Source organism: Nicotiana tomentosiformis, chromosome 6 (genome assembly GCF_000390325.3).
Source record: "Nicotiana tomentosiformis chromosome 6, ASM39032v3, whole genome shotgun sequence".
In the NCBI taxonomy this organism is placed as follows: Eukaryota; Viridiplantae; Streptophyta; class Magnoliopsida; order Solanales; family Solanaceae; genus Nicotiana; species Nicotiana tomentosiformis.
The window spans coordinates 103,710,126-103,736,744 of NC_090817.1; the positions used below are offsets into that span (position 1 = coordinate 103,710,126).

The 26,619-nt window shown below is 37.1% G+C and overlaps 2 protein-coding genes, 2 long non-coding RNA genes, 2 other non-coding genes and 1 pseudogene across 6 annotated transcripts; 4 read left to right on the forward strand and 3 right to left on the reverse strand.

The window, feature by feature from the left end:
• The first annotated feature begins 158 nt into the window (after nt 1-158).
• TRNAN-GUU (transfer RNA asparagine (anticodon GUU)) lies at nt 159-230 on the forward strand. The gene has a single exon. It is a non-coding gene; the product is annotated as a tRNA-Asn (tRNA).
• A 1,375-nt stretch (nt 231-1,605) lies between these two features.
• LOC104093384 (YTH domain-containing protein ECT4-like) lies at nt 1,606-6,449 on the forward strand. The gene is made up of 9 exons (XM_009599118.4): nt 1,606-1,767; nt 2,459-2,535; nt 2,626-2,767; nt 3,047-3,117; nt 3,280-3,864; nt 4,040-4,630; nt 4,724-4,936; nt 5,113-5,259; nt 5,638-6,449. Exons 1-9 carry the CDS (start codon nt 1,740-1,742, stop codon nt 5,899-5,901), a joined length of 2,118 nt encoding a protein of 705 aa, XP_009597413.1. The 5' UTR covers nt 1,606-1,739; the 3' UTR covers nt 5,902-6,449.
• On the reverse strand, nt 3,745-4,124 carry LOC138893388 (uncharacterized). Its single transcript, XR_011408775.1, has 2 exons — nt 4,017-4,124; nt 3,745-3,938 (listed from the first exon to the last, which is right to left on the reverse strand). It is a non-coding gene; the product is annotated as an uncharacterized lncRNA (long non-coding RNA).
• Nucleotides 6,450-13,535: 7,086 nt separating the features above from the next.
• On the reverse strand, nt 13,536-14,560 carry LOC138894514 (putative protein TIC 214 N-terminal part; annotated as a pseudogene).
• A 275-nt stretch (nt 14,561-14,835) lies between these two features.
• On the forward strand, nt 14,836-14,907 carry TRNAN-GUU (transfer RNA asparagine (anticodon GUU)). The gene has a single exon. It is a non-coding gene; the product is annotated as a tRNA-Asn (tRNA).
• Nucleotides 14,908-16,195: 1,288 nt separating this feature from the next.
• LOC138891463 (YTH domain-containing protein ECT4-like) lies at nt 16,196-21,124 on the forward strand. Its single transcript, XM_070177650.1, has 9 exons — nt 16,196-16,444; nt 17,136-17,212; nt 17,303-17,444; nt 17,724-17,794; nt 17,957-18,541; nt 18,717-19,307; nt 19,401-19,613; nt 19,790-19,936; nt 20,314-21,124. Exons 1-9 carry the CDS (start codon nt 16,417-16,419, stop codon nt 20,575-20,577), a joined length of 2,118 nt encoding a protein of 705 aa, XP_070033751.1. The 5' UTR covers nt 16,196-16,416; the 3' UTR covers nt 20,578-21,124.
• LOC138893389 (uncharacterized) lies at nt 18,422-18,801 on the reverse strand. Its single transcript, XR_011408776.1, has 2 exons — nt 18,694-18,801; nt 18,422-18,615 (listed from the first exon to the last, which is right to left on the reverse strand). It is a non-coding gene; the product is annotated as an uncharacterized lncRNA (long non-coding RNA).
• Nucleotides 21,125-26,619: the final 5,495 nt, after the last annotated feature.

A 26,619-nucleotide genomic window follows, 5' to 3' on the forward strand; every position in this document is an offset into this window, starting at 1 on the left:
TATAATGAAATAGAGCCACTTTGAGGTTCCCTCTGAAATGAGGCATGTAAGGGAGCCACTACGAAGAAGTTCTGAGAGTTACAAAAGAAGCTTCGAGCTCATATTGGTCATAGGTTGGGAACGAGAATTGAACTCTATGAGATCGAATCTCCTGTTGCTCCTCAGTAGCTCAGTGGTAGAGCGGTCGGCTGTTAACCGATTGGTCGTAGGTTCGAATCCTACTTGGGGAGATTTGATTGATTCTGAATTAAAGAATTCAGAATAAAGGGGCTTGCTTTGCCCGTTAAGAGTAGGTAACCCGTTCCCTGTCTTTGTTTCTATTGCATTTTATCTCATCGTATCACATTCTGTTATGCGAGATTATAAAATCACCATCAATACCTCGGTCTAGGTCCGATATAATCCTTTGTTCCATAGCCCTGGGGCTATTTACAACTAGCCAATTAAGAAGTCTCAGATGTACTAGCACTGCATCAAAGATGCAGTCATCGATTCTCCCGAGAAGTGAGACAAACCCTATTAGACTAGTCTCACACCTGATACGAAGTAGAAAAATGCTCAACTACCTCCTAACCTACAACCCTAATGCTCAAACCCCACACCTTTCTATCAAAGGTCATGTCATTGAAAATCTGAAGCCACGTCATGTCATGCCTGATCACCTTTTCCCCAATACTTCTTAGGCTGCCCTCTACCTCTTCTCGTACCTGCCAAAACCAACCGCTCACACCTTCTTACCGGGGCATCATAATTTCTCCTTCGCACATGCTCGAACCATCAGAGCTTCGCTTCTCGCATCTTGTTATCTATAGGAGCCACGCCCATCTTCTGCTGAATAACTTCATTCCTAATCTTATCCATCCTAGTGTGCCCGCACATCCACTTCAACATCCTCATTTCTGCTACTTTCATCTTCTGTATATATGAATTTTTAACCGGCCAATACTTTATCCCATACAACATGGCCGGTCTAACCACTGTTCAACTTACCTTTGAGTATTTGGCACCAATCAAATACTAAAGATATCTTTTGATTTTTTTTATACTCTTAATTAAATATGAAAACTAAGTGATAAAACTACTTATTTTTTTTAGGAAAAAATGAAAAACTTTTTCCTCCCCACCAAACACACCCTAAATAAAACAAGACATGGAAAGTAATTCAAGAACCAAAAATATTTTCCCTTTCTTTTTTTGTTGTTGGTTCCTTAGGGGAGGGGTTAATGCAACTGCAACGAAATTGCAAAGAGTCCACCGAGTAAAACCCAAAGGAATCCCAAAAGCGACTTTTTCGTCCTATTAAAAAAGACTCTAAAAGCGAAACATTCAATTAAGTACCCAAACTATCTCACAAACCACTGAAACACTGCCACGTAAGTTGCTATGAGCTGGCAGCATCACCCGCAGGTGAAGTAAAAGAATAGGGTCAGATCTGGAAATACGAGAAAAATTAAGGGGCCTTTAAGAGCAAAACCCGTGGTGCTATTTGAATCACATCCCATTTATGGTTCAAAAAATCCCCTCCTTTTTATAGTTTCTCTCTCCCAATACCTAACCCTCTTTCTCTCTCTATATATTTAGCCTCGCTTTGTTGGCGGCTGAAACTCTCTCTCTCTCTCTAAAATCCGTTGTCTCCGCTCTCTCTTCTAGGGTTTCTTTCTCTCTCCTCCCATAAACCCTTTCCAAAATCTTCAGGGTTTCATTACTCCTCCTCCTTTTGAGAGATCTATCTTTTTCTTATGACTGCTGGTGCTCCTCCTGTTGATCGTATCCTTAGCTTATATATTTACATATGGCTATTCAATGTTTTTTCTGTTAAAATCGACCCAAGTTTTGATTTTTACTTGTTTGTGAACGTATGAGTAGATTTATGTATGCTTAAAATTATGTTCTATGGGGTAGACTTTTTATCTGGGCCTTTATAGATCTGGATATTTGTTGCTGGTTTTAAGTGTAGGCTGTTAGTTTTTTTTATAATAAAGGATGTGCTTTTCAGCTGTTTTTTGATTTTTTATGCTTGGTTAATTCAGCTTATATATGTTGGGGAATTGAGTAGCTGATTTGGCGATTTATACGTTGATATTTTCTTTTAAACAACAGCAGATATTTAGTTCGGTTTAGAATTCTGTGCTAATTTTAGTACAAATACAACAACAGCTATGCCTCAGTCTCAGCTATATGAATCCTCAGTTACTATGTTATTCCCTATAAACTCGTCTCAGGCCAATATTACAAAATAAAATTAATAATGAAAAAAATAAAATATCTAAGTGTTTTAGTAAATTTATTGTTTACCTAATTTTAGTAAATTTTGTTATTTACATAATTTAAAATGACCTATTTTTTGATTCCAAATTTGATAAGTATTAGTGGAAGTTTGTCTTGGCTTTAGTTGTTAATGAACTCGTTTGATAAATTCTATGGAGAAGTGGCATTCCTTTACGATTTACTGCTATAGAAGCTGCAGGCTTGCTGCAGAATTTGTCATTGGATTCTCAGAATAGGAATCTTGAAATTACAGAGCCAAAAAAGAAGGTGATTTTCCTTTTAGTTGTATTTTTTCTAAATGCTTTGTTTCAGTCAATTGGTCTACAGTTCTTAATCTGAAATTTGTTCCCTTTTCAGCCTTCTGTGGACTCAAAAGATGTGGGAAATGGTCAGATCCAGTCCATGAATCGGTCTGTGACCCCTCTGTTGCCGGAATTCATAGATCCGAATTTTTGTTATCTTCCTAATGGTTATCCCTCTACTGCAGCATACTATTATGGTACTCCCTCTTATCCAATTTATGTGACCTATTTCTTTTTTAGTTCGTTTAGAAAAAAAACTACCTTCTAAATACGGAAACAATTTAACTTGATGTTTAAACAATTTAGGACTTACTAGTTTCAAAAGTACTACAACCACAAACGTTATGGCATGTTTAAGACCACAAGGTTCAAAAGTCTTTGTTTCTTTCTTTAACTATGTAACCATGCAAATGGTATGGCATCTTATAACCACAGGTAACCTGTTTCATGGTAACATTTTTTTTGTTCTGCTCTAGGATATGATGCTTCTGGTAATGAGTGGGAGGACTATTCAAGATATTTGAATCCGGATGGAGTTGAGATGCCTGTAAGTTATTCTGCTTGAATTCTTGCTACAACGTTAAATGTGTTAAATCTGTTTGCTGTATTAATTTTTGTGTCATGGAAATTCTTTGTTGCTGTCTATAGTTGCTTTTAAGCTCGAGCAAATATTGGTCTGTGTGTGGATTTTAAATGAGTTAAAATGCAGGGAGTTTATGGGGATAATGGGTCGCTTATCTATCATCATGGCTATGGTTATGCACCCTACAGTCCATATTCACGTGCTACATCCCCTGCCCCAACTTTGGGGCATGATGGCCAGCTCTATGGATCACAACAATACCACTATCCGTATTTCCAGCCCCTCCCTCCAACCAGTAATTCATACACTACTCCAGTTGCCCTGCCAAAAGGTGAGATCGCCACCTCTGCTGCTGCTGCTGACCATGCATCGTTGTCTGTTGATTCTGCTAATGGAATTTCTAATGGCATTGCCAATGGTGGTGTAAAGGGAAATGCTGGGCCTACGCTTGTGAGGCCTGCATTCCAGAACCCATCCGTAAATGCTAATGGTTCTTATGGGCGGGGTGCGTTGCCTGGAGGAGCTGCTTCAGGTTATCACGACCCTAGATTAGGTTTTGATGGTGTGCGATCTCCCATTCCATGGATAGATGGATCAATGTTCACTGACGGGCAAGGTAGGCCAGTGTCGAGCAATTCTTTTACAACATCTTTTTCAAATGGCAGTGCCGTTCCATCATCAAAAAATCAGAATGTTCATCCGCATCTAATGGTATGTTATTTGAGAACATGAATATGTTCTTTCTCTTCCATATTTACTGTCTCCTTAAAGAGACTTTAGAGTAGCTACTCCAGTAATTGGAGCCAAGCAGCTGCGTGTAAGGGTTTTCTCCATATATTTTCTGGTCTCATTTTCTTGTTGACACCGACTCTCTTTTCATTCTCAGGGCTTCCACCACCCAAGGCCCTCTTCTGGCATGAACACAACAAATGGGTATATGAATAGGATGTACCCCAATAAACTGTATGGGGGGCGGTATTGTAACACATTCGGTACTGGCATGGGCTTTGGATCCAATGGATATGATACCCGTACCACAGGTCGTGGGTGGATGACGGTTGACAACAAGTTCAAACCCAGGGGTAGAGGAAATAGTTTCTACGGTAATGAGAACATGGATGGTTTAAATGAGCTCAACAGGGGACCTAGAGGTAAAGGTTTCAAGAATCAAAAGGGTTTTACACCAGTAACGCTGGCAGTCAAGGGGCAGAACATTCCGCTCACCCTAACCAATGATGCTGAGAAAGAAAAACCAAGCCTGATTCCTGACAGAGAACAATACAACTGTCCAGATTTTCCAGTGACATATACTGATGCCAAGTTTTTTATAATCAAGTCTTACAGTGAGGATGATGTGCACAAAAGCATCAAATATAATGTTTGGGCTAGCACACCAAATGGTAACAAGAAGCTTGATTCTGCTTACCAGGAGGCTAAACAAAAGTCTGGTGGTTGCCCTGTTTTTCTTTTCTTCTCGGTGAGCTTTATTAGATACATCATTCTCAAGTCTTTTTTTGGTTGAGTCACATTCTCCTTGTTTTGATTGGTTATTTATGGTCTTTTTATCCAGGTGAATACAAGTGGTCAGTTTGTTGGTGTTGCAGAGATGGTAGGACCAGTTGATTTCAACAAGAGTTTGGAGTATTGGCAGCAAGACAAGTGGATCGGCTGCTTTCCTGTAAAGTGGCACATTGTGAAGGATGTACCAAACAGCTTGTTGAAAAACATCACGCTGGGGAACAACGAAAACAAGCCTGTTACCAACAGTAGAGATACTCAGGAGGTACGCCGCGTGTTTTAATATTATGAACAAGATAGAAGAGTAGTGATTTTTGGGTGATCCTGTGTAGTCTGTCTTGGCTCGTTTGACCTTCATATAATTGTCGATTACTGTTTTTACCAACCGTTTCACCAATTCCAAAAGATGGTTTTTACCAACAGTTTCATTGCTTTGTACAGGTCAAAATAGAGCAGGGCCTACAGGTGATTAAGATATTTAAGGATCATATTAGCAAACAGTGCATCCTTGATGATTTTGAGTTCTATGAGGATCGTCAGAAGAGAATTCAGGAAAAGAAGGTCAAGCAGCAGCTATTCCAGAAGCAGGTAGCTTATTATGTACTCCCTCCGTTTCAATTTATGTGAACCTATTTCCTTTTTAGTCCGTGCCAAAAAGAACGACTCCTTTACCTATTTGTAACAATTTAACCTTTATGCAATGATTTATAGCCACACAAAATATATGTGCTTCATTTTACACCACAAGTTTAAAAGTCTTCTCTCTTTTCTTGAACTCCGTGTCCAGTCAGATGAGTTCATATAAATTGAGATTACTAAATTTCTGCCTATTAAATGAACTTTTTTAAAAAAAAGGAACAAGAAGAGGTGCTTTCACTAGTGTATTTAGCAGTGGTCGATGTCTTCATAATAATAATAATCTTCGACTTGGTAGTTAATTATGGTTGTTTTCTTTGGTTGTCTCAGTCGCAGGTATGGGAAGGCAAAGCTACTGAAGAGAAGAAGAAAGAAAACACGAAAGTGGAACCTAAGTCCCAGAAACCTTCAGAAGTTCCTGCTGGTTTGAACAAGGAAAGTTTACCCGCTGCTCCGACTAATGGGGAGGTGAAGCTTACAGAAAATGGATCAGTTACAAAGGGAGATGATATGAAGGGTGCTAAATCAGTCACTGTAGCGGAAAAGAAACCTGTAGCTAAAGGGATAGCAAAAGGAGTTGCTAATGGATGCTAGCTTCACCTAATGAAGGGGGAGGTCTGTGGTTAAAGAAGCCCTAAATTGGAGCTTGTTGACTACATGATATGCACGCCAGTGCTTGGTTAGATCTCATAACCATTGGACTGCCCCTTTTATCCTAGCTGCATTTGGAGTTGGTTCTTGCATTAAGAAATCCCCGGAGATAAATCAATAGTGGCAAGGCTAGTTCAATCTGTTTCTAAGAGTTCAGGAAGTATGGAAGCTCCATTTTCCCTCAGGTTTTAGCTTCTGACAGGTTTCATACCTTGGTTTGGGTTTTAGGATAATTTTTTTTTATAATTTTGTTTTCGTCTTGTGGCTTATTTTGGTCAATTTTCCCCTTTTTTTAAAAGTTATTTGGGTTTTAAAGGGTGGGGTTCTTGTTATTATTAGTTTGGCTCCCAATCCTATCTTGTAAATCTAGATCAATCTGTTGCAGCAGTTCCCAACATTGCTTTTTTGTACTAATGAAAGAGCTATAAGCGAGGTGGGAATGCATTGCAATATAGTTAATTCAAGAAGCATTTGGCAGCGATTTTTCCCAATTTTATGTTTTTTTTAACGACAATTTGGTATTTCATGTTTAGTGTGATTCAGAGCAACTCAATCAGGTTATTGTCGTAAGTATGTATTTGAATAATTTTCTGATAGGCTGAAAAATATTAAAAATAATTTTATAAAACTAGATTTGGATTAAGCCTCAAGTGTATCTCGCGCGCATGGTAGGAAAATCCATAAGTTTTGCCTTTGGCCCTATTTCTAACGTGCGCGAGCCACTCTCTTTTACTAGCTCTTTTTAAGCCCAATACAAGGCACTCATTATAAAGGGGGCAGTTGCATCTACCCAATTTTGAGATCACCATTGAAGTTATACCCACCTTGCACAAAAATTACAAGTCTACCTATTTTTGGATCAACTTCAAACTTCGAGTCTGAATTTGAGGAAAACAAAATTTAGTCTGAAGTACAATGCACTTTAGGCCAATTAAGTCTAAAGTACAAAACTTGCACTTAAGATGCACTTAAGGCCAAATAGGTCTGAAGCGCAACAAATATTTTCATGGACTTAAGGCCAAATAGGTCTGAAGTGAAAAAATTGCACTTACGATGCACTTAAGGCAAAATAGGTTTGAAGTACAACCAATATTTTCATGCACTTAAGGCCAAATAGGCTTAAAGTGCAAATTGCCTAAAAATAGAAAGTTGTTCTTCAAATTTTAACAAACCAACACATAATTCAACACCTAAATCTACTCCAAATGAGCTCAAATTTGAAACATAACCTCCAAGTATCATAAAGAACAAACCCCAATCATCAATTTATTAAATAACAACAAATCTAACAAAATTATTTTACAATTAAGAAGAATAAGAATAAGAAAAAATCCTAAGCAGTAGCAGAGAAAGGAGCACCACTGTAATGACCCGACTGGTCGTTCTATGTATTTTAACCTTGTTCCCCTATTTGATGCTCCCCGTATGTGTATTTAGTGCTATATGACTTGCGAGGATGGTTGATTTGGTTCAGGAAGGTTTGGGAGTGAATTGGAACACTTAGTTTCATGATTTGAGGCTTAAATTGTAAGAGTTGACCAAGGTTTGACTCGTATGTAAATGAGCCCGGAATTGTATTTTGATGGTCCCAATAGGTTCGTATTTTGATGGTCCCAATAGGTTCGTGACTGGGAGGCAATTTAGCGAATAAAATAACAATAGTCTAAAGTCTAAACATAAATACAAGACGGAGCTTCGATGGCTAGGTCTTAAAAAAATATAGTATATAATTAATTAGAGTCGTAGATATCTACTGGAATAGAAAGCGGGTTCACTGTATAAACTGAGGAGTCAAATGCTAGCTTGTATTCCCCATGTCAATCTTACATGTGCCTGTAAAGAAAAAACAGAAGTATTGCAAGCAAGTCTGCACACATCTGAATCGTACTCAACGATTATCATCACCTCTCTAGTTCAAAGACTGGAGCAAGGTTTTAAAGAAACGTCATGCTAAGGATTGAGATGGATTTGGCTATTAATTGGCAGAAGCAGATTTGTGTGTGGCTTAGCCGTTTACTAATGGATCGTTAGGTTTGAAAGATAAGTTATGCTGAGATTAGTTAACCTAATATTATTTTTTATTGACTGTTTGGTTTGTTGTATTAATCTAGAGATTGTCAATTTTATTGTTTTATCTTGGAATTACTATTTCACCATCTGACATGTATAAGTTATCCCAATACTATTTTTAATCATGGGATAACTTATCTCAAAATTATTAACCAAACAAGAAATAAGACGATACTAAATTTTTATCCCAAATTATTTTTGCTTAACCACCGTACCAAACGACCCTCTATCCCAAAATCTCCCAAACTAGCACACGTGGAAAAATATTTCACTTTGACTAATGATGATGGTTGCCCAGCAAAGTAATCTTTTCATCAATCACTAATAATTATGACTATTAAATCATTGTCACCACTAAAAAAGACACGATCATATACTACTAGAAAAATATGACTAGCTTTACATTATTACACAATATATATATCTAAAATGTCGTCCCAATTGTCATCAATATTACACCAAATAGTTTAATCCTCCTCATTTGATGGTAATATCACAATATGAGATTATTCGTAGCCAGTGCCGACTTAATGCCTACTAATTTTCACGCGTAAGAGAGCAAATGAAGTTTCTTACCCGGAGTTAAAAGTAAGAATTAAATTCAATAAATTACTTGCAAAGGTCTAAATGAGCTCAACCCATCTTCGGGTGAGGATCAACTTCAGTACAATTAGCTCCAGTATTTTTTAATGGGGCTGTGGATAACTGCCACATGCTCAAAAGAACTTTAAAAGGCTAAGATCTTGCTTTATATTTTTTCAAAATAAATATTTATTTAATGCTAACTGAATCATGAAAAATATAAAAAAAGATTTTGGCGTTTTAAAATTCTTGTAAGCATATGGCAGTCATCCACAACGCCATTGAAAAATACTGAAGCTAATTGTACTGGAGCGGATCCTCAATCTTTGTAGTTCTAAAATTCTAATAAAATCTCAAAATCAAGTGCATAAGGTCGGTCAACATAGTAGTTGTAGTTCTCTTGAATTTTAGAATCCGTATTAATCTAGTTTCTTAGCATTAGTGGCATTATCATTTTCATTTTTGAAAAAATTATTAGTTCTAAATTCATCATCGGACTAGAAAGAAAGGGCGGGAAACAATAGCCTCAACATAAGAGATATCATAGTGCCATTTTAACCTCAAAGAATTTTAAGAAGCCAAAATTGCCCTTGGTGTTATAAATAGAATTGTATATAAGGTGAATGTCTATATTTTAAAAAAATCTTAGGGTTTTTTACTTGGTAGCTAAGTCACTTTTTTTCTATAAATAAAGGAATTCTATTCCATTGTAATTCACTCCAAATTAATAAGAATTCTCTCTCCGTACTTTTCTCTTCAATACTCTTCTTCTTCTTTTATTGTTTCATAACACGTTATCAGCACGAGACTCTAACCAATTGAGTAGAGGCATATGCTTTGGTCACCAGGCTTTGGGATATGTGTATGGGGCTCAACCTTTACATAATATTGAGCAAAATGATTGTCAATTGATATTTGAACTTCCTTCAATAATAAATTATGGATTAAAGGTAAGTATTTTTATCTATTTTTCTCTTTTAAATTCTTGAAATTCTATAATTTGATTTTAAATACAACCAAAGATAATAAATTTTGATTATAACACTAATAAAGTTTGTAAAAAATTATAACTACCCGAAGTGGTAAAATTTCTATGTCTTGCCATGATCAAATTCATGTACGATTGTGAGCGCAAGAAGTGGAAGCCCATCCCATTGAATTTGCTTCATTCTCGTTCCCTTAAAGAGAATGTGGTAGCAACATGTGATAAGTCTAAAAGAAGACAGAATTATTACCGTGAAGGTATAAATGGATGTGGACGTGGCAATAAACGAAATTATAATTGTCATCATTGTAGTAATGGGGACAATAAGGATTCTCAAAATAATCCTTCACTTTGCGAAAGTAATATTTGTCATCGATTTGACATGAGATTTTGTAAAGCACATATATATGATTATGGTACATTCATGATGTGAATGTGACAACATGTGATTTATAAATACATATTCATTCTTGCAAGAATATGAACGTGCTAGTGGTAGTGAATAAATCACACTCACCTCTAGAAGGAGGTTTGAGATGAAACAAGAAAATAATTTCATTATTATGACATGAATGGTCATTGGTCATGTACCTATTGTGATTAGCCAAAATATTATGGCAATGCGATTATTATATGGAAAATGTAATAGAAGCAACATATCTTGTCTTTAATGATTTTGACCATGACCATAATGGTATAACTTTCTCCTTGAAAGAGATATTCACCGTATAGACGTTGATGAATATGTGGTAGTAAAAAATTAATTGAAAGCTCTGAAAGAGTCAATTATACCATTTTGGAGAAATAAAATTGATTATCAATAAGGTATTATGTCGTAGTAAGTCTCAAAGAAACTTATTTAGTTTCTAAAGTATTCACGAAAGCGGTTGGTTATATTGAGACTATAAATATAGGAAAGATTTATCTTCTATTACTACAACTTATAGCAGGGTAATATGTATGTGAAAAGTTACCCGCTTTATTCTCCAATTTGTACTACATAAATAAAAAAAATGTCATAGTAAAGTAGAAGTTTATTGATATAAAAACTCATATCATAATAAACTTGGAGTATATTAATAATTGCACACGTCACAGTGTAAACCTGAAGTTTATCAATATTGATAATTTATCCATCTTGCATAATTGTTTTAGCCATGTTCTTTTAAGTATGATGTGCATAAATAAAAGAGAATTCATATGGGTACACATTAAAGAACTTGAAAGTTCTTTAAAATTCTCTTGTGTTGCTTGTTCTCATTAATTAATAGACCAACTAAAATTGGGATTGAATCTCATAAATTTTGAAAATATCAGAGGTGAATATGGGCACATTCACCTGCATGTATACCACATAAGAAGCATCTATGAGATGGTTACATGTGCGATTAATACGGTGTTTCTCAGATAACCTCAATAATTTAATTTAGAGTATATTCCAGATCTTTTATTGAAGATAGTTCATCTTGATAAGTTGGGTTACATCACAATTGGTTTAGCAAAATAATTTATTGAGTTCTTCAACTTAATAGCTAAACTATTGCTTATAAGAACAAATGTATCTATATCGGTTTGATGTACGTTATATACGAAAATATATTACATTCTTCCCTCACAAGTGGTTCAGGGTTAGGAACCAAATAATTTCATATTATTATTATTAATATGTTGTGTATATTTTGATTAACACCATAACACACAAAGGTGAGTTTTCAAAGTTGAGGAAGCAAGTTAGTTTTTCTAACATGAGGGGGAGACAAGATAAAAGTTGAGAAAAAGTTACGTGTAATGAATTATCATTTGTACATCTAGATCCTCGAATAAGATCATATGAACTTGAAGTTCATAAAAGATAATTTGCAAAGCATGTCAGCCGCATTTGCTTACCCAAAAAAAACTATATTCTCACTGCAAATGGTCCTATCAGAATAAGTCATAGAAGGACAAAGTCTATGGTACGCTTGAAGCGTATAGACTAATCAGTTTCAAAATTCTTGATAAAGAAGATGAGCAAATGATCTAAATGATCATAATAAGGAGGCACGTGATCTAAAAGATCACATGAGGTAATACTTTATAAAATCTCATGAGAGGTTTAGGCACCTGAAATATAAATGAAAAGACCTCTTTGTTATGTCTTTATGAAAAAAGAGAGAGGTTGGAACAGATATAAAATGTTCGTCAACGACATCTATGATAGCGCTAAATATATACGAGGATCTTAAGTCTAGGAAACAATTCAAGTAGGATTAGTTTCATATGAAAGACATGTAGTTTTGGACATGCGGTTCAAACACTCGAAAGTATAAGGTCAATGGTGTGTGCAATCACTTTTATCTATCTTATGTCTAGCATGACATAAAAAACTTGATATGCATCTAAAGTCCATTCATATGGCTTATATGATTTAACTTATATGACAATCCATGAAGGATTTAAATTGCTCAAAGCATATACAATTCTTGGTCATGAAGTACTACATCCTAATAATGTGATAGCGAGAATTTTTAAGGTGCAACATATTGATTGGAGTTAATATGGCTGATTTATTCACCAAATCTATGCCGACGTTAACCTTCAATAAGCTAGTGCACATGATTGAGATGCGAAAACTCAAGGATGTGAATCGATGCTCTCATCAGGGGGGAGTTAATACGCGTTGTACTCTTTTTCTCTTACAAGGTTTTGTCCCACTGGATTTTCCTTGCAAGGTTTTTAACGAGGCAACTAGAAGACCTATTATTAAACATGTGTACTCTTTTTCCTTCACTATAATTTTTTTCCATTGGATTTTATTTTAGTTAAGGTTTTAACGAGGCATATTATCCGTTGGATAGACATTCAAGGGGGAGTGATCTTATGGTTTGTTACTTGGTGGCTGAGTCACTTTTTCCTTATAAATAAAGAGATTCTATTCAATTATAATTCACTCCAAATTAATAAGAATTCCCTCTCCCTACTTTTCTCTATAATACTCTTCGTCATCTTTTATTGTTTCATAATACTTAGTAAATTTTAGTATAAGAATACTTAATTATTAGTTCATAGAAAAAAAATAGTTACTTTAATCAACAGGTAAATGTGTTAATTCATATTCCTGTAATGTAGAGATTAAGTGGGCGTTTGGACATAAGAATGGTAAAATTTTGAAAAAAGTGAAGTGTTTTAAAGTGAAAATGGTATTTGATAATTGCAGTTGTGTTTGGACATGAATACAATTTTAGGCTGTTTCTGAATTTTTGTGAGTGATCTGAAGTGAAATTTTGAAAAATAGTTTTTTGAAATTTTTTAAATTTTCGAAAAATTCTAAAATTCATATTCAAGTGAAAATTAAAAATTTTATGACCAAACACTGATTTCGAAAAAAATAAAAAAAAATTCGAAAAAGTGATTTTTTTTATATGGCCAAATAGCCATTAAGAGTGTGCTTGGTACGAAGAAAATATTTTCTAATTTTTTTTCTTGTTGGATTTATTTAAATATTTTGAAAAATATTTTCCTCATGAGCTCCTTTTCTTTAAATTGGAGAAAAATAATTTCCCTACCAAAAGGAGGAAAAATATTTTCCAAAACCTTTTTTCAACCTTTTCCACCCTATTTTCCACCACCCCCCCTCTGCCCCAACCCCTCTCCCTCAAACCACCACCCACCCCCAATCTTGCACCCCCGCCATCTACCCCCAATCTCGCACCCCAACCCCCTCACCCACATCCCATGTATTTACCAAAATTATATATTTTTTAAAACCATATTTTTCCACTCACTAACCACCACCATCAACAACACCCCAGTAAAATTCCACAGGTGAGGGGTGTGGAGAGGGTAGTGTCTACGCAGATCTTACCCCTACCCTGATGGAGCTAGTAGATAAGTTATTTTCGATAGATCATCGGCTCAAGAAAAAGCAAAAGATGAAAAGAGATAATATATCAGTACCATATCAACAGAAACTATAGAAATAATAACAACATCATAAGAACTAAAAAAATAGATGAAACACAATAACAATAACCAGTAAATAAAGTTCGGTGCTATAAAAAACGGAATAGCTGTTTCTATTTCTACATCTCTTTGTTCCTCACTTTCCACCTTTTCTTCTGTTTTTAGGCTTCTTTCAGTTTCTTAGTAAGAATGGGTGAGGGTATTCTACCTAAATAGTAGACACAGGTAATAAATAAGAGAATACTAAAGATCCGAACCATAGAATTTCTCAATTCCATCGCTGCTTGGCTCTACTTCAACCACTACAACCTGACGGTTCCCTTGCAGCTAAAAGAATTCTAACACAAGGTACTTATTAGATCGAATGTACTTATTCGATCTAATAGAATGATTTTGATGTATCCAGACTAATACCAATCCAAGTCATTTCATGAATAAAATGTGACCAATTAACCAACCAACAAAACCACTTGTTACAAATAAGATCTTGATGTTGCATCGAAAGAGATAAATGTTGACTAATCTAGCTAACATTGAACTTGGTAAAATGAAATGATTGAATAATTGAAAAATGAGATTATTCAGGAATACACATTGAATGCTGAGATTACGCATTGAATTTCTGGTAGTAGATCCATAATCAAAAAAAGTATTTGTGATTGTTCCAGAAGAAATGAAACAAAATATATGGTAGAGCTAGGACAGTTATTGTATGAGGTCTACCTAATGCTAGATGCAGAGGCGCATAATAGATCGATATGAACATCATGAGCTCTCCCGTAATAAAATCAGTTGTTGCTGATACCTTCTTCTCGGTTCCTTCTTCCATAACCAGAGCTCGGAGAAGGAAGAGATAAGAGGGCCCTATGGAGAATGTGGTCAGAAATCCATAATAGAGTCCGACCACAACGACCGAATTGATTATCTTCATGCATAATGATACTAGATTACCTAGTAGAAAAGATTGAAAAATCATCACAAACCTCCCTTATTTCTTTTCTATTGCAATTTCTGGATTATTATATGATGACTTTTCAACTTTCCATATATAGAAAAGATATAGAAAAGATATAGAAAGAGATAGACTAGAAATGACATATGTTATGTCAATGACACCAAAGGGATATTAAATGAATGGAATATAATGAAATAGAGCCACTTTGAGGTTCCCTCTGAAATGAGGCATGTAAGGGAGCCACTACGAAGAAGTTCTGAGAGTTACAAAAGAAGCTTCAAGCTCATATTGGTCATAGGTTGGGAATGAGAATTGAACTCTATGAGATCGAATCTCCTGTTGCTCCTCAGTAGCTCAGTGGTAGAGCGGTCGGCTGTTAACCGATTGGTCGTAGGTTCGAATCCTACTTGGGGAGATTTGATTGATTCTGAATTAAAGAATTCAGAATAAAGGGGCTTGCTTTACCCGTTAAGAGTAGGTAACCCGTTCCCTGTCTTTGTTTCTATTACATTTTATCTCATCGTATCACATTCTGTTATGCGAGATTATAAAATCACCATCAATACCTCGGTCTAGGTCCGATATAATCCTTTGTTCCATAGCCCTGGGGCTATTTACAACTAGCCAATTAAGAAGTCTCAGATGTACTAGCACTGCATCAAAGATGCAGTCATCGATTCTCCCGAGAAGTGAGACAAACCCTATTAGACTAGTCTCACACCCGATACGAAGTAGAAAAATGCTCAACTACCTCCTAACCTACAACCCTAATGCTCAAACCCCACACCTTTCTATCAAAGGTCATGTCATTGAAAATCTGAAGCCACGTCATGTCATGCCTGATCACCTTTTCCCCAATACTTCTTAGGCTGCCCTCTACCTCTTCTCGTACCTGCCAAAACCAACCGCTCACACCTTCTTACCGGGGCATCATAACTTCTCCTTCGCACATGCTCGAACCATCAGAGCTTCGCTTCTCGCATCTTGTTATCTATAGGAGCCACGCCCATCTTCTGCTGAATAACTTCATTCCTAATCTTATCCATCCTAGTGTGCCCGCACATCCACTTCAACATCCTCATTTCTGCTACTTTCATCTTCTGTATATATGAATTTTTAACCGGCCAATACTTTATCCCATACAACATGGCCGGTCTAACCACTGTTCAACTTACCTTTGAGTATTTGGCACCAATCAAATACTAAAGATATCTTTTGATTTTTTTTATACTCTTAATTAAATATGAAAACTAAGTGATAAAACTACTTATTTTTTTTAGGAAAAAATGAAAAACTTTTTCCTCCCCACCAAACACACCCTAAATAAAACAAGACATGGAAAGTAATTCAAGAACCAAAAATATTTTCCCTTTCTTTTTTTGTTGTTGGTTCCTTAGGGGAGGGGTTAATGCAACTGCAACGAAATTGCAAAGAGTCCACCGAGTAAAACCCAAAGGAATCCCAAAAGCGACTTTTTCGTCCTATTAAAAAAGACTCTAAAAGCGAAACATTCAATTAAGTACCCAAACTATCTCACAAACCACTGAAACACTGCCACGTAAGTTGCTATGAGCTGGCAGCATCACCCGCAGGTGAAGTAAAAGAATAGGGTCAGATCTGGAAATACGAGAAAAATTAAGGGGCCTTTAAGAGCAAAACCCGTGGTGCTATTTGAATCACATCCCATTTATGGTTCAAAAAATCCCCTCCTTTTTATAGTTTCTCTCTCCCAATACCTAACCCTCTTTCTCTCTCTATATATTTAGCCTCGCTTTGTTGGCGGCTGAAACTCTCTCTCTCTCTCTAAAATCCGTTGTCTCCGCTCTCTCTTCTAGGGTTTCTTTCTCTCTCCTCCCATAAACCCTTTCCAAAATCTTCAGGGTTTCATTACTCCTCCTCCTTTTGAGAGATCTATCTTTTTCTTATGGCTGCTGGTGCTCCTCCTGTTGATCGTATCCTTAGCTTATATATTTACATATGGCTATTCAATGTTTTTTCTGTTAAAATCGACCCAAGTTTTGATTTTTACTTGTTTGTGAACGTATGAGTAGATTTATGTATGCTTAAAATTATGTTCTATGGGGTAGACTTTTTATCTGGGCCTTTATAGATCTGGATATTTGTTGCTGGTTTTAAGTGTAGGCTGTTAGTTTTTTTTATAATAAAGGATGTGCTTTTCAGCTGTTTTTTGATTTTTTATGCTTGGTTAATTCAGCTTATATATGTTGGGGAATTGAGTAGCTGATTTGGCGATTTATACGTTGATATTTTCTTTTAAACAACAGCAGATATTTAGTTCGGTTTAGAATTCTGTGCTAATTTTAGTACAAATACAACAACAGCTATGCCTCAGTCTCAGCTATATGAATCCTCAGTTACTATGTTATTCCCTATAAACTCGTCTCAGGCCAATATTACAAAATAAAATTAATAATGAAAAAAATAAAATATCTAAGTGTTTTAGTAAATTTATTGTTTACCTAATTTTAGTAAATTTTGTTATTTACATAATTTAAAATGACCTATTTGTTGATTCCAAATTTGATAAGTATTAGTGGAAGTTTGTCTTGGCTTTAGTTGTTAATGAACTCGTTTGATAAATTCTATGGAGAAGTGGCATTCCTTTACGATTTACTGCTATAGAAGCTGCAGGCTTGCTGCAGAATTTGTCATTGGATTCTCAGAATAGGAATCTTGAAATTACAGAGCCAAAAAAGAAGGTGATTTTCCTTTTAGTTGTATTTTTTCTAAATGCTTTGTTTCAGTCAATTGGTCTACAGTTCTTAATCTGAAATTTGTTCCCTTTTCAGCCTTCTGTGGACTCAAAAGATGTGGGAAATGGTCAGATCCAGTCCATGAATCGGTCTGTGACCCCTCTGTTGCCGGAATTCATAGATCCGAATTTTTGTTATCTTCCTAATGGTTATCCCTCTACTGCAGCATACTATTATGGTACTCCCTCTTATCCAATTTATGTGACCTATTTCTTTTTTAGTTCGTTTAGAAAAAAAACTACCTTCTAAATACGGAAACAATTTAACTTGATGTTTAAACAATTTAGGACTTACTAGTTTCAAAAGTACTACAACCACAAACGTTATGGCATGTTTAAGACCACAAGGTTCAAAAGTCTTTGTTTCTTTCTTTAACTATGTAACCATGCAAATGGTATGGCATCTTATAACCACAGGTAACCTGTTTCATGGTAACATTTTTTTTGTTCTGCTCTAGGATATGATGCTTCTGGTAATGAGTGGGAGGACTATTCAAGATATTTGAATCCGGATGGAGTTGAGATGCCTGTAAGTTATTCTGCTTGAATTCTTGCTACAACGTTAAATGTGTTAAATCTGTTTGCTGTATTAATTTTTGTGTCATGGAAATTCTTTGTTGCTGTCTATAGTTGCTTTTAAGCTCGAGCAAATATTGGTCTGTGTGTGGATTTTAAATGAGTTAAAATGCAGGGAGTTTATGGGGATAATGGGTCGCTTATCTATCATCATGGCTATGGTTATGCACCCTACAGTCCATATTCACGTGCTACATCCCCTGCCCCAACTTTGGGGCATGATGGCCAGCTCTATGGATCACAACAATACCACTATCCGTATTTCCAGCCCCTCCCTCCAACCAGTAATTCATACACTACTCCAGTTGCCCTGCCAAAAGGTGAGATCGCCACCTCTGCTGCTGCTGCTGACCATGCATCGTTGTCTGTTGATTCTGCTAATGGAATTTCTAATGGCATTGCCAATGGTGGTGTAAAGGGAAATGCTGGGCCTACGCTTGTGAGGCCTGCATTCCAGAACCCATCCGTAAATGCTAATGGTTCTTATGGGCGGGGTGCGTTGCCTGGAGGAGCTGCTTCAGGTTATCACGACCCTAGATTAGGTTTTGATGGTGTGCGATCTCCCATTCCATGGATAGATGGATCAATGTTCACTGACGGGCAAGGTAGGCCAGTGTCGAGCAATTCTTTTACAACATCTTTTTCAAATGGCAGTGCCGTTCCATCATCAAAAAATCAGAATGTTCATCCGCATCTAATGGTATGTTATTTGAGAACATGAATATGTTCTTTCTCTTCCATATTTACTGTCTCCTTAAAGAGACTTTAGAGTAGCTACTCCAGTAATTGGAGCCAAGCAGCTGCGTGTAAGGGTTTTCTCCATATATTTTCTGGTCTCATTTTCTTGTTGACACCGACTCTCTTTTCATTCTCAGGGCTTCCACCACCCAAGGCCCTCTTCTGGCATGAACACAACAAATGGGTATATGAATAGGATGTACCCCAATAAACTGTATGGGGGGCGGTATTGTAACACATTCGGTACTGGCATGGGCTTTGGATCCAATGGATATGATACCCGTACCACAGGTCGTGGGTGGATGACGGTTGACAACAAGTTCAAACCCAGGGGTAGAGGAAATAGTTTCTACGGTAATGAGAACATGGATGGTTTAAATGAGCTCAACAGGGGACCTAGAGGTAAAGGTTTCAAGAATCAAAAGGGTTTTACACCAGTAACGCTGGCAGTCAAGGGGCAGAACATTCCGCTCACCCTAACCAATGATGCTGAGAAAGAAAAACCAAGCCTGATTCCTGACAGAGAACAATACAACTGTCCAGATTTTCCAGTGACATATACTGATGCCAAGTTTTTTATAATCAAGTCTTACAGTGAGGATGATGTGCACAAAAGCATCAAATATAATGTTTGGGCTAGCACACCAAATGGTAACAAGAAGCTTGATTCTGCTTACCAGGAGGCTAAACAAAAGTCTGGTGGTTGCCCTGTTTTTCTTTTCTTCTCGGTGAGCTTTATTAGATACATCATTCTCAAGTCTTTTTTTGGTTGAGTCACATTCTCCTTGTTTTGATTGGTTATTTATGGTCTTTTTATCCAGGTGAATACAAGTGGTCAGTTTGTTGGTGTTGCAGAGATGGTAGGACCAGTTGATTTCAACAAGAGTTTGGAGTATTGGCAGCAAGACAAGTGGATCGGCTGCTTTCCTGTAAAGTGGCACATTGTGAAGGATGTACCAAACAGCTTGTTGAAAAACATCACGCTGGGGAACAACGAAAACAAGCCTGTTACCAACAGTAGAGATACTCAGGAGGTACGCCGCGTGTTTTAATATTATGAACAAGATAGAAGAGTAGTGATTTTTGGGTGATCCTGTGTAGTCTGTCTTGGCTCGTTTGACCTTCATATAATTGTCGATTACTGTTTTTACCAACCGTTTCACCAATTCCAAAAGATGGTTTTTACCAACAGTTTCATTGCTTTGTACAGGTCAAAATAGAGCAGGGCCTACAGGTGATTAAGATATTTAAGGATCATATTAGCAAACAGTGCATCCTTGATGATTTTGAGTTCTATGAGGATCGTCAGAAGAGAATTCAGGAAAAGAAGGTCAAGCAGCAGCTATTCCAGAAGCAGGTAGCTTATTATGTACTCCCTCCGTTTCAATTTATGTGAACCTATTTCCTTTTTAGTCCGTGCCAAAAAGAACGACTCCTTTACCTATTTGTAACAATTTAACCTTTATGCAATGATTTATAGCCACACAAAATATATGTGCTTCATTTTACACCACAAGTTTAAAAGTCTTCTCTCTTTTCTTGAACTCCGTGTCCAGTCAGATGAGTTCATATAAATTGAGATTACTAAATTTCTGCCTATTAAATGAACTTTTTAAAAAAAAGGAACAAGAAGAGGTGCTTTCACTAGTGTATTTAGCAGTGGTCGATGTCTTCATAATAATAATAATCTTCGACTTGGTAGTTAATTATGGTTGTTTTCTTTGGTTGTCTCAGTCGCAGGTATGGGAAGGCAAAGCTACTGAAGAGAAGAAGAAAGAAAACACGAAAGTGGAACCTAAGTCCCAGAAACCTTCAGAAGTTCCTGCTGGTTTGAACAAGGAAAGTTTACCCGCTGCTCCGACTAATGGGGAGGTGAAGCTTACAGAAAATGGATCAGTTACAAAGGGAGATGATATGAAGGGTGCTAAATCAGTCACTGTAGCGGAAAAGAAACCTGTAGCTAAAGGGATAGCAAAAGGAGTTGCTAATGGATGCTAGCTTCACCTAATGAAGGGGGAGGTCTGTGGTTAAAGAAGCCCTAAATTGGAGCTTGTTGACTACATGATATGCACGCCAGTGCTTGGTTAGATCTCATAACCATTGGACTGCCCCTTTTATCCTAGCTGCATTTGGAGTTGGTTCTTGCATTAAGAAATCCCCGGAGATAAATCAATAGTGGCAAGGCTAGTTCAATCTGTTTCTAAGAGTTCAGGAAGTATGGAAGCTCCATTTTCCCTCAGGTTTTAGCTTCTGACAGGTTTCATACCTTGGTTTGGGTTTTAGGATAATTTTTTTTATAATTTTGTTTTCGTCTTGTGGCTTATTTTGGTCAATTTTCCCCTTTTTTTAAAAGTTATTTGGGTTTTAAAGGGTGGGGTTCTTGTTATTATTAGTTTGGCTCCCAATCCTATCTTGTAAATCTAGATCAATCTGTTGCAGCAGTTCCCAACATTGCTTTTTTGTACTAATGAAAGAGCTATAAGCGAGGTGGGAATGCATTGCAATATAGTTAATTCAAGAAGCATTTGGCAGCGATTTTTCCCAATTTTATGTTTTTTTTAACGACAATTTGGTATTTCATGTTTAGTGTGATTCAGAGCAACTCAATCAGGTTATTGTTGCTGTTGCTCTCATTTAAATTCGCATTGTCCAATTATCGGCCGTGGATAGTTGTCTTTCTTCCTTAAAATTGAAGTAATATCTGGACACATGAAACAAATGAAAAGGTCCATATTTAACTTGTACTACCGTGATTGCTCAACTTCTTTCCTTCGTGTAGTGTTAGTTCATACTCTTACATATTAGATTTTCTATTTGTACTTGTTTTAGTTTCAATAGGAAAAAGGTGAACTTTACGACTCAAATTTCAATATAAAATTATTTTCAGGTTGGAGCTTTATTAGGAGTCGAAGGTAAAATGATATTTTTTCTTAACGATGGATAAAGTTTTTCATGTTCCGTAGTAAATTTGGACAAAACATTAGGGACGAAAGCTAAAAAGTGATTTTTCAGGTCCCATTTTATATCACCTTACTACTACTTAAAACTTTAATCCCTTCGACAATGAATTTTTGAAATATTTATAAATATCATGAATTATGCATAATTATTTGGTTAAGACATCAAGTAGGCTTAAACTAATCTTTTCAATGTGCTTCAAGTCCAAAGCTCCGTCGAAGATCGTTTAGTTCACAGATTAACTATATAGGAATTGTTAATGCGATGAATATTATAAGGCCTAATACAATAACTGTTATGTAAAGAGTGTCCAGTTTAAGGTAATCTTTTGTTTTTTTAGATAATCTTAGTTGTTGAAAAATACGACAATATTGACAAAGAACAAGGAGAACAAAAACAATTTATCGAATATAATATTGTGTCGTGATAAGCTACTGTTTTGACTAGGGTGCAAATAGCTGAGATCGAGTGGCTGCACGTTTGGAGTTTACAAAAATATAATTGCCCAGAAATTAATTGAGAGGAACAAGAAAAATAACAAAAGAAAAAGAGGATTGATTTTTTTGCGTTTGTATATCGCTTATAGGAACGAAATTGTATCTCTCATATATATATATATAGGAGTGGAGAAAATCTAAATGTTATAAGCCCGATTAATTCTCATAAAGAGCCAACAGTGACAATTCTGGAATTAAGGCATATTTAATCTCAAGGGGGGATATATTGTCGTAAGTATGTATTTGAATAATTTTCTGATAGGCTGAAAAATATTAAAAATAATTTTATAAAACTAGATTTGGATTAAGCCTCAAGTGTATCTCGCGCGCATGGTAGGAAAATCCATAAGTTTTGCCTTTGGCCCTATTTCTAACGTGCGCGAGCCACTCTCTTTTACTAGCTCTTTTTAAGCCCAATACAAGGCACTCATTATAAAGGGGGCAGTTGCATCTACCCAATTTTGAGATCACCATTGAAGTTATACCCACCTTGCACAAAAATTACAAGTCTACCTATTTTTGGATCAACTTCAAACTTCGAGTCTGAATTTGAGGAAAACAAAATTTAGTCTGAAGTACAATGCACTTTAGGCCAATTAAGTCTAAAGTACAAAACTTGCACTTAAGATGCACTTAAGGCCAAATAGGTCTGAAGCGCAACAAATATTTTCATGGACTTAAGGCCAAATAGGTCTGAAGTGAAAAAATTGCACTTACGATGCACTTAAGGCAAAATAGGTTTGAAGTACAACCAATGTTTTCATGCACTTAAGGCCAAATAGGCTTAAAGTGCAAATTGACTAAAAACAGAAAGTTGTTCTTCAAATTTTAACAAACCAACACATAATTCAACACCTAAATCTACTCCAAATGAGCTCAAATTTGAAACATAACCTCCAAGTATCATAAAGAACAAACCCCAATCATCAATTTATTAAATAACAACAAATCTAACAAAATTATTTTACAATTAAGAAGAATAAGAATAAGAAAAAATCCTAAGCAGTAGCAGAGAAAGGAGCACCACTGTAACGACCTGACTGGTCGTTCTATGTATTTTAACCCTGTTTCCCTATTTGATGCTCCCCGTATGTGTATTTAGTGCTATATGACTTGCGAGGATGGTTGATTTGGTTCAGGAAGGTTTGGGAGTGAATTGGAACACTTAGTTTCATGATTTGAGGCTTAAATTGTAAGAGTTGACCAAGGTTTGACTCGTATGTAAATGAGCCCGGAATTGTATTTTGATGGTCCCAATAGGTTCGTATGATGATTTTGGACCGAGGTGTATGTCAAGATTTGGATTTGGATGTTCCTAGGTTGATTTGGTTTTATTTGGCAAAAGTTGACAATTTGAAGGTGTCTGAGAGTTGACTTTATTGATATTGGATTCGTGTTGTTGTTTCGGAAGTTGGAATAGGTTCGTTATGTCATTTGGGACTTGTGCGCAATAGTTGAGGTCATTCCGAGTTGATTACACGCGTTCAACATGAATTTTTGAAAGCTGGAAGTTGGTTAGTTCCTTAGGCTTGAATCGAGGTATAATTCGTGGTTTTGATATTATTTTATGTGATTTAAGGCCTTGAGTAGGTCCGTGTTGTATTTTAGTACTGGTTGGTATGCTTGAACGGAGTCCCGGGGGTCTCGGGTGTGTTTCGGATGAGTTTCGAATTATTTTCATGTTATTTGGTAGTCTTGTTCTGGTGTTAGCGCACCTGTGAGGTTTTTGCCGCAGGTGTGAGTCCGTAGAAGCGGACCTAAGGCCGCAGAAGCGAAGTTAAGCTGGATGAGGCACGAACCGCAGATGCAGCTCATGGAGCGCAGATGCGCTATCGCAGGTGCGCTATCGCATGTGCGAAGGTACTTTCGCATAAGCAAATGCACATCTGCGATGAGAAGTCTGTAGAAGCGGATGAACGAGAGTTAAGTGACTCCCGCATCTGCGATTGGTTTTTTTGTAGATTCGGTACCGTAAAAGCGGGATATTGGTCCACAAATATGAAGACTTCTGGGCAGAATACTTATTTCGAGGGTTTGGTTATTTTTTATTATTTGGAGTTTTCGATCTCATCTAGAGGCGATATTTGAAGAGTTTTTCACTACTAATTAAAGTTTATGTAATCACTATTTGATTTTGATGTTAGATATTGTTTCCCCATAGATTATTACACCTAGATTATGTAATTTAAAGGAGAAATTTTGGGGGGTTTTGCTATGGTTTTTGGAGAGTGAAAATTGGTAATTTGGGGATCGATTTGAGGTCAAATTTGGATGAAACACGTATATTTGGACTCGTATTGAAATAGATATTCGAAATTTATGATTTTTTTGGATTTAGGTACGAGCCCGGGGTTAACGTTTTGATTGACTTTGTGTATTTGTATCAAGATCAAAGCTTTATTGTTTGGGGTTGGTTCCTATGGTTTTATTTAACGTTATTGAATTGACGTGAGGCTTGACTCACAAGCCATCCTCAAAAGAGAAAGTTTCAAGTATCTTGGGTCAGTTATTCAAGGGAATGGGGAAATTGACGAGGATGTCACACACCGCATTGGGGCGGAATGGATGAAATGAAGGCTAGCATCCGGCTTATTGTGTGACAAGAATGTACCACCAAAACTAAAAGGTAAGTTCGACAAAGTGGTGGTTAGACAGACTATGCTGTATGGGACTGAGTCTTGGCCAGTCAAGAACTCCCTCATCCAGAAGATCAACGTAGCTGAAATGAGGATGTTGAGATAGATGTGCGGGTACACTAGGTTGGATAAGGATAGGAATGAGGATATTCAAGCAAATGTGGGTGTGGCCTCCATGGTTGACTTTGGCGGGTACGAGAAGAGGTAGAGGGAGGCGTAAGAAGTATTGAGGAGAGGTGATTAGGCAAGACATGACGCGACTTCAGCTCACCGAGGATATGACCCTTAAAAGGAGGGTGTAGAGGTCGAGAATTATGGTAGAAGGGTAGCAGGTAGTCAAGTATTTTACTAATCCTTACCGGGTTTTTTAGGGCTAGTCTAGTAGTATTTTGTCATTGTTCCTAGATTGCTAATATTACGACTATTTCTTACTATCTTCCGCTTCAATTTTTTAGTATTTTGTTGTGGTTGCTACTTGGTGCTATTGCTTTTCTTCATCTATTTTTTTCTAGTTCTTACATTGTTGTTATCATTTTTTGGATATTGTTGTTATTATTTGATTGTTTCTATTCATCCTCTCGAACCGAGGTTTTTCCAGAAATAGCCTCGCTACCTTCTTAGGGTAGAGGTATGTTTTACGTACACACTACCGGATATTGTTGAGCCGGTTAGACCAGCTCAGACACCGATGGTACCTATTGCTATAAATGGTCTTTAGGAGACTGTGGCCCAGACCTTGAGTGTGTATACAAGATTGGCTAAGGTAGGTATGATACCAGTTGCACTAGCTACCTCACAAACTGGGGGAGGAGCTCCAACTCCTGTCGCCCGTACACCGGAGCAACTAGCTCAGGGTTATCAAACACTGGGGGTTTTGCCAGTATAGCCAGTTATTTCAGCACATGCCGTGGTTGGACCATCTTTGATTGATGAAGAGTAGAAGAGGTTAAAGCGATTCCAGAGGCTTCATCACCCCAGTTCAATATAGGAGAGTCAGAGCATGCTAAACGTTTTCTTGATCAGTGTCATCAGATTTTTCACATAGCGGGGCTTATGGATTCTAATAGAGTTGACTTTCCTACTTTTCAGCTGATGGAGCCAGCCTACATGTGGTGGCAGACCTATGAGTCAGGCAGACCAGCTGGCGTAGAACCACTTACATGGCCCTTCTTAGAGAAGTTTATCCCACAGACTCACAGAGAGGAGCTGCGTAGGGAGTTTGAGCATCTACGTCAGGAGGCCTTGACTGTTACCCAGTATGAGATAAGATTCACAAAGTTGGCATGTCATGCAGTATTTTTGGTCCATACCAAAAGGGAGAGGATCAAGAGATTCATTGATGGCCTCTACGATGGACTTCGATATGGTATGGCCCGAGAGGCCGAGATTGATGCTAGATTTGACTAGGTGTTTGAGATTTCTAGACGCTTGGAGCATGTTTGTGGACTTGAGTGAGAGGAGATGAAGTCCAAGAGGCCCCGTGGTTTAGGTGGTTTTGGTGGTGCCTCGTTTGGAGGCCAGTCATGGCAGAGGCCGTCCTTTTAGGCCCACTCAGGCAACTCGTTAGATTCCCTATAGTTCGTCAATTATCCACAATTCATACTGTACTCGCCCATTTTAGTCATCATTTAGTGCAATGCCAGCATAGAGTTCTTACCGTGCTTAATCTTCTCAGGGTTCCATAGGCAGGTATTCGGATTATCAGGGTCAGTCGCACGGTCAACAACCTCGTCAGAGGAGGGGTTGTTTCGAGTGTGGAGACTTGAGTCATCTCAAGATTGATTTCCCCATAATTCTGAGTGGTGTCCCACATCATAGAACACAATCTATGGTTTTAGTACCACTATCTACATCATCCGCTCAACCAGTTGGGGAGGGGGGGTCAGTCGATTTGAGGTCTCCCTAGATGGTAAGGTCGGTCAGGTGGTGGATAGGCCCGTTGCTATGCA

Coding starts and splice junctions, on each gene's coding strand:
- LOC104093384 (XM_009599118.4), top strand. CDS start 1,740: ATGACTGCTGGTGCTCCTCCTGTTGATC. Junction 1,768..2,458: donor TGGTGCTCCTCCTGTTGATC/GTATCCTTAGCT, acceptor TTACTGCTATAG/AAGCTGCAGGCTTGCTGCAG. Junction 2,768..3,046: donor TACTGCAGCATACTATTATG/GTACTCCCTCTT, acceptor GTTCTGCTCTAG/GATATGATGCTTCTGGTAAT.
- LOC138891463 (XM_070177650.1), top strand. CDS start 16,417: ATGGCTGCTGGTGCTCCTCCTGTTGATC. Junction 17,795..17,956: donor CGGATGGAGTTGAGATGCCT/GTAAGTTATTCT, acceptor GTTAAAATGCAG/GGAGTTTATGGGGATAATGG. Junction 18,542..18,716: donor ATGTTCATCCGCATCTAATG/GTATGTTATTTG, acceptor TTTCATTCTCAG/GGCTTCCACCACCCAAGGCC.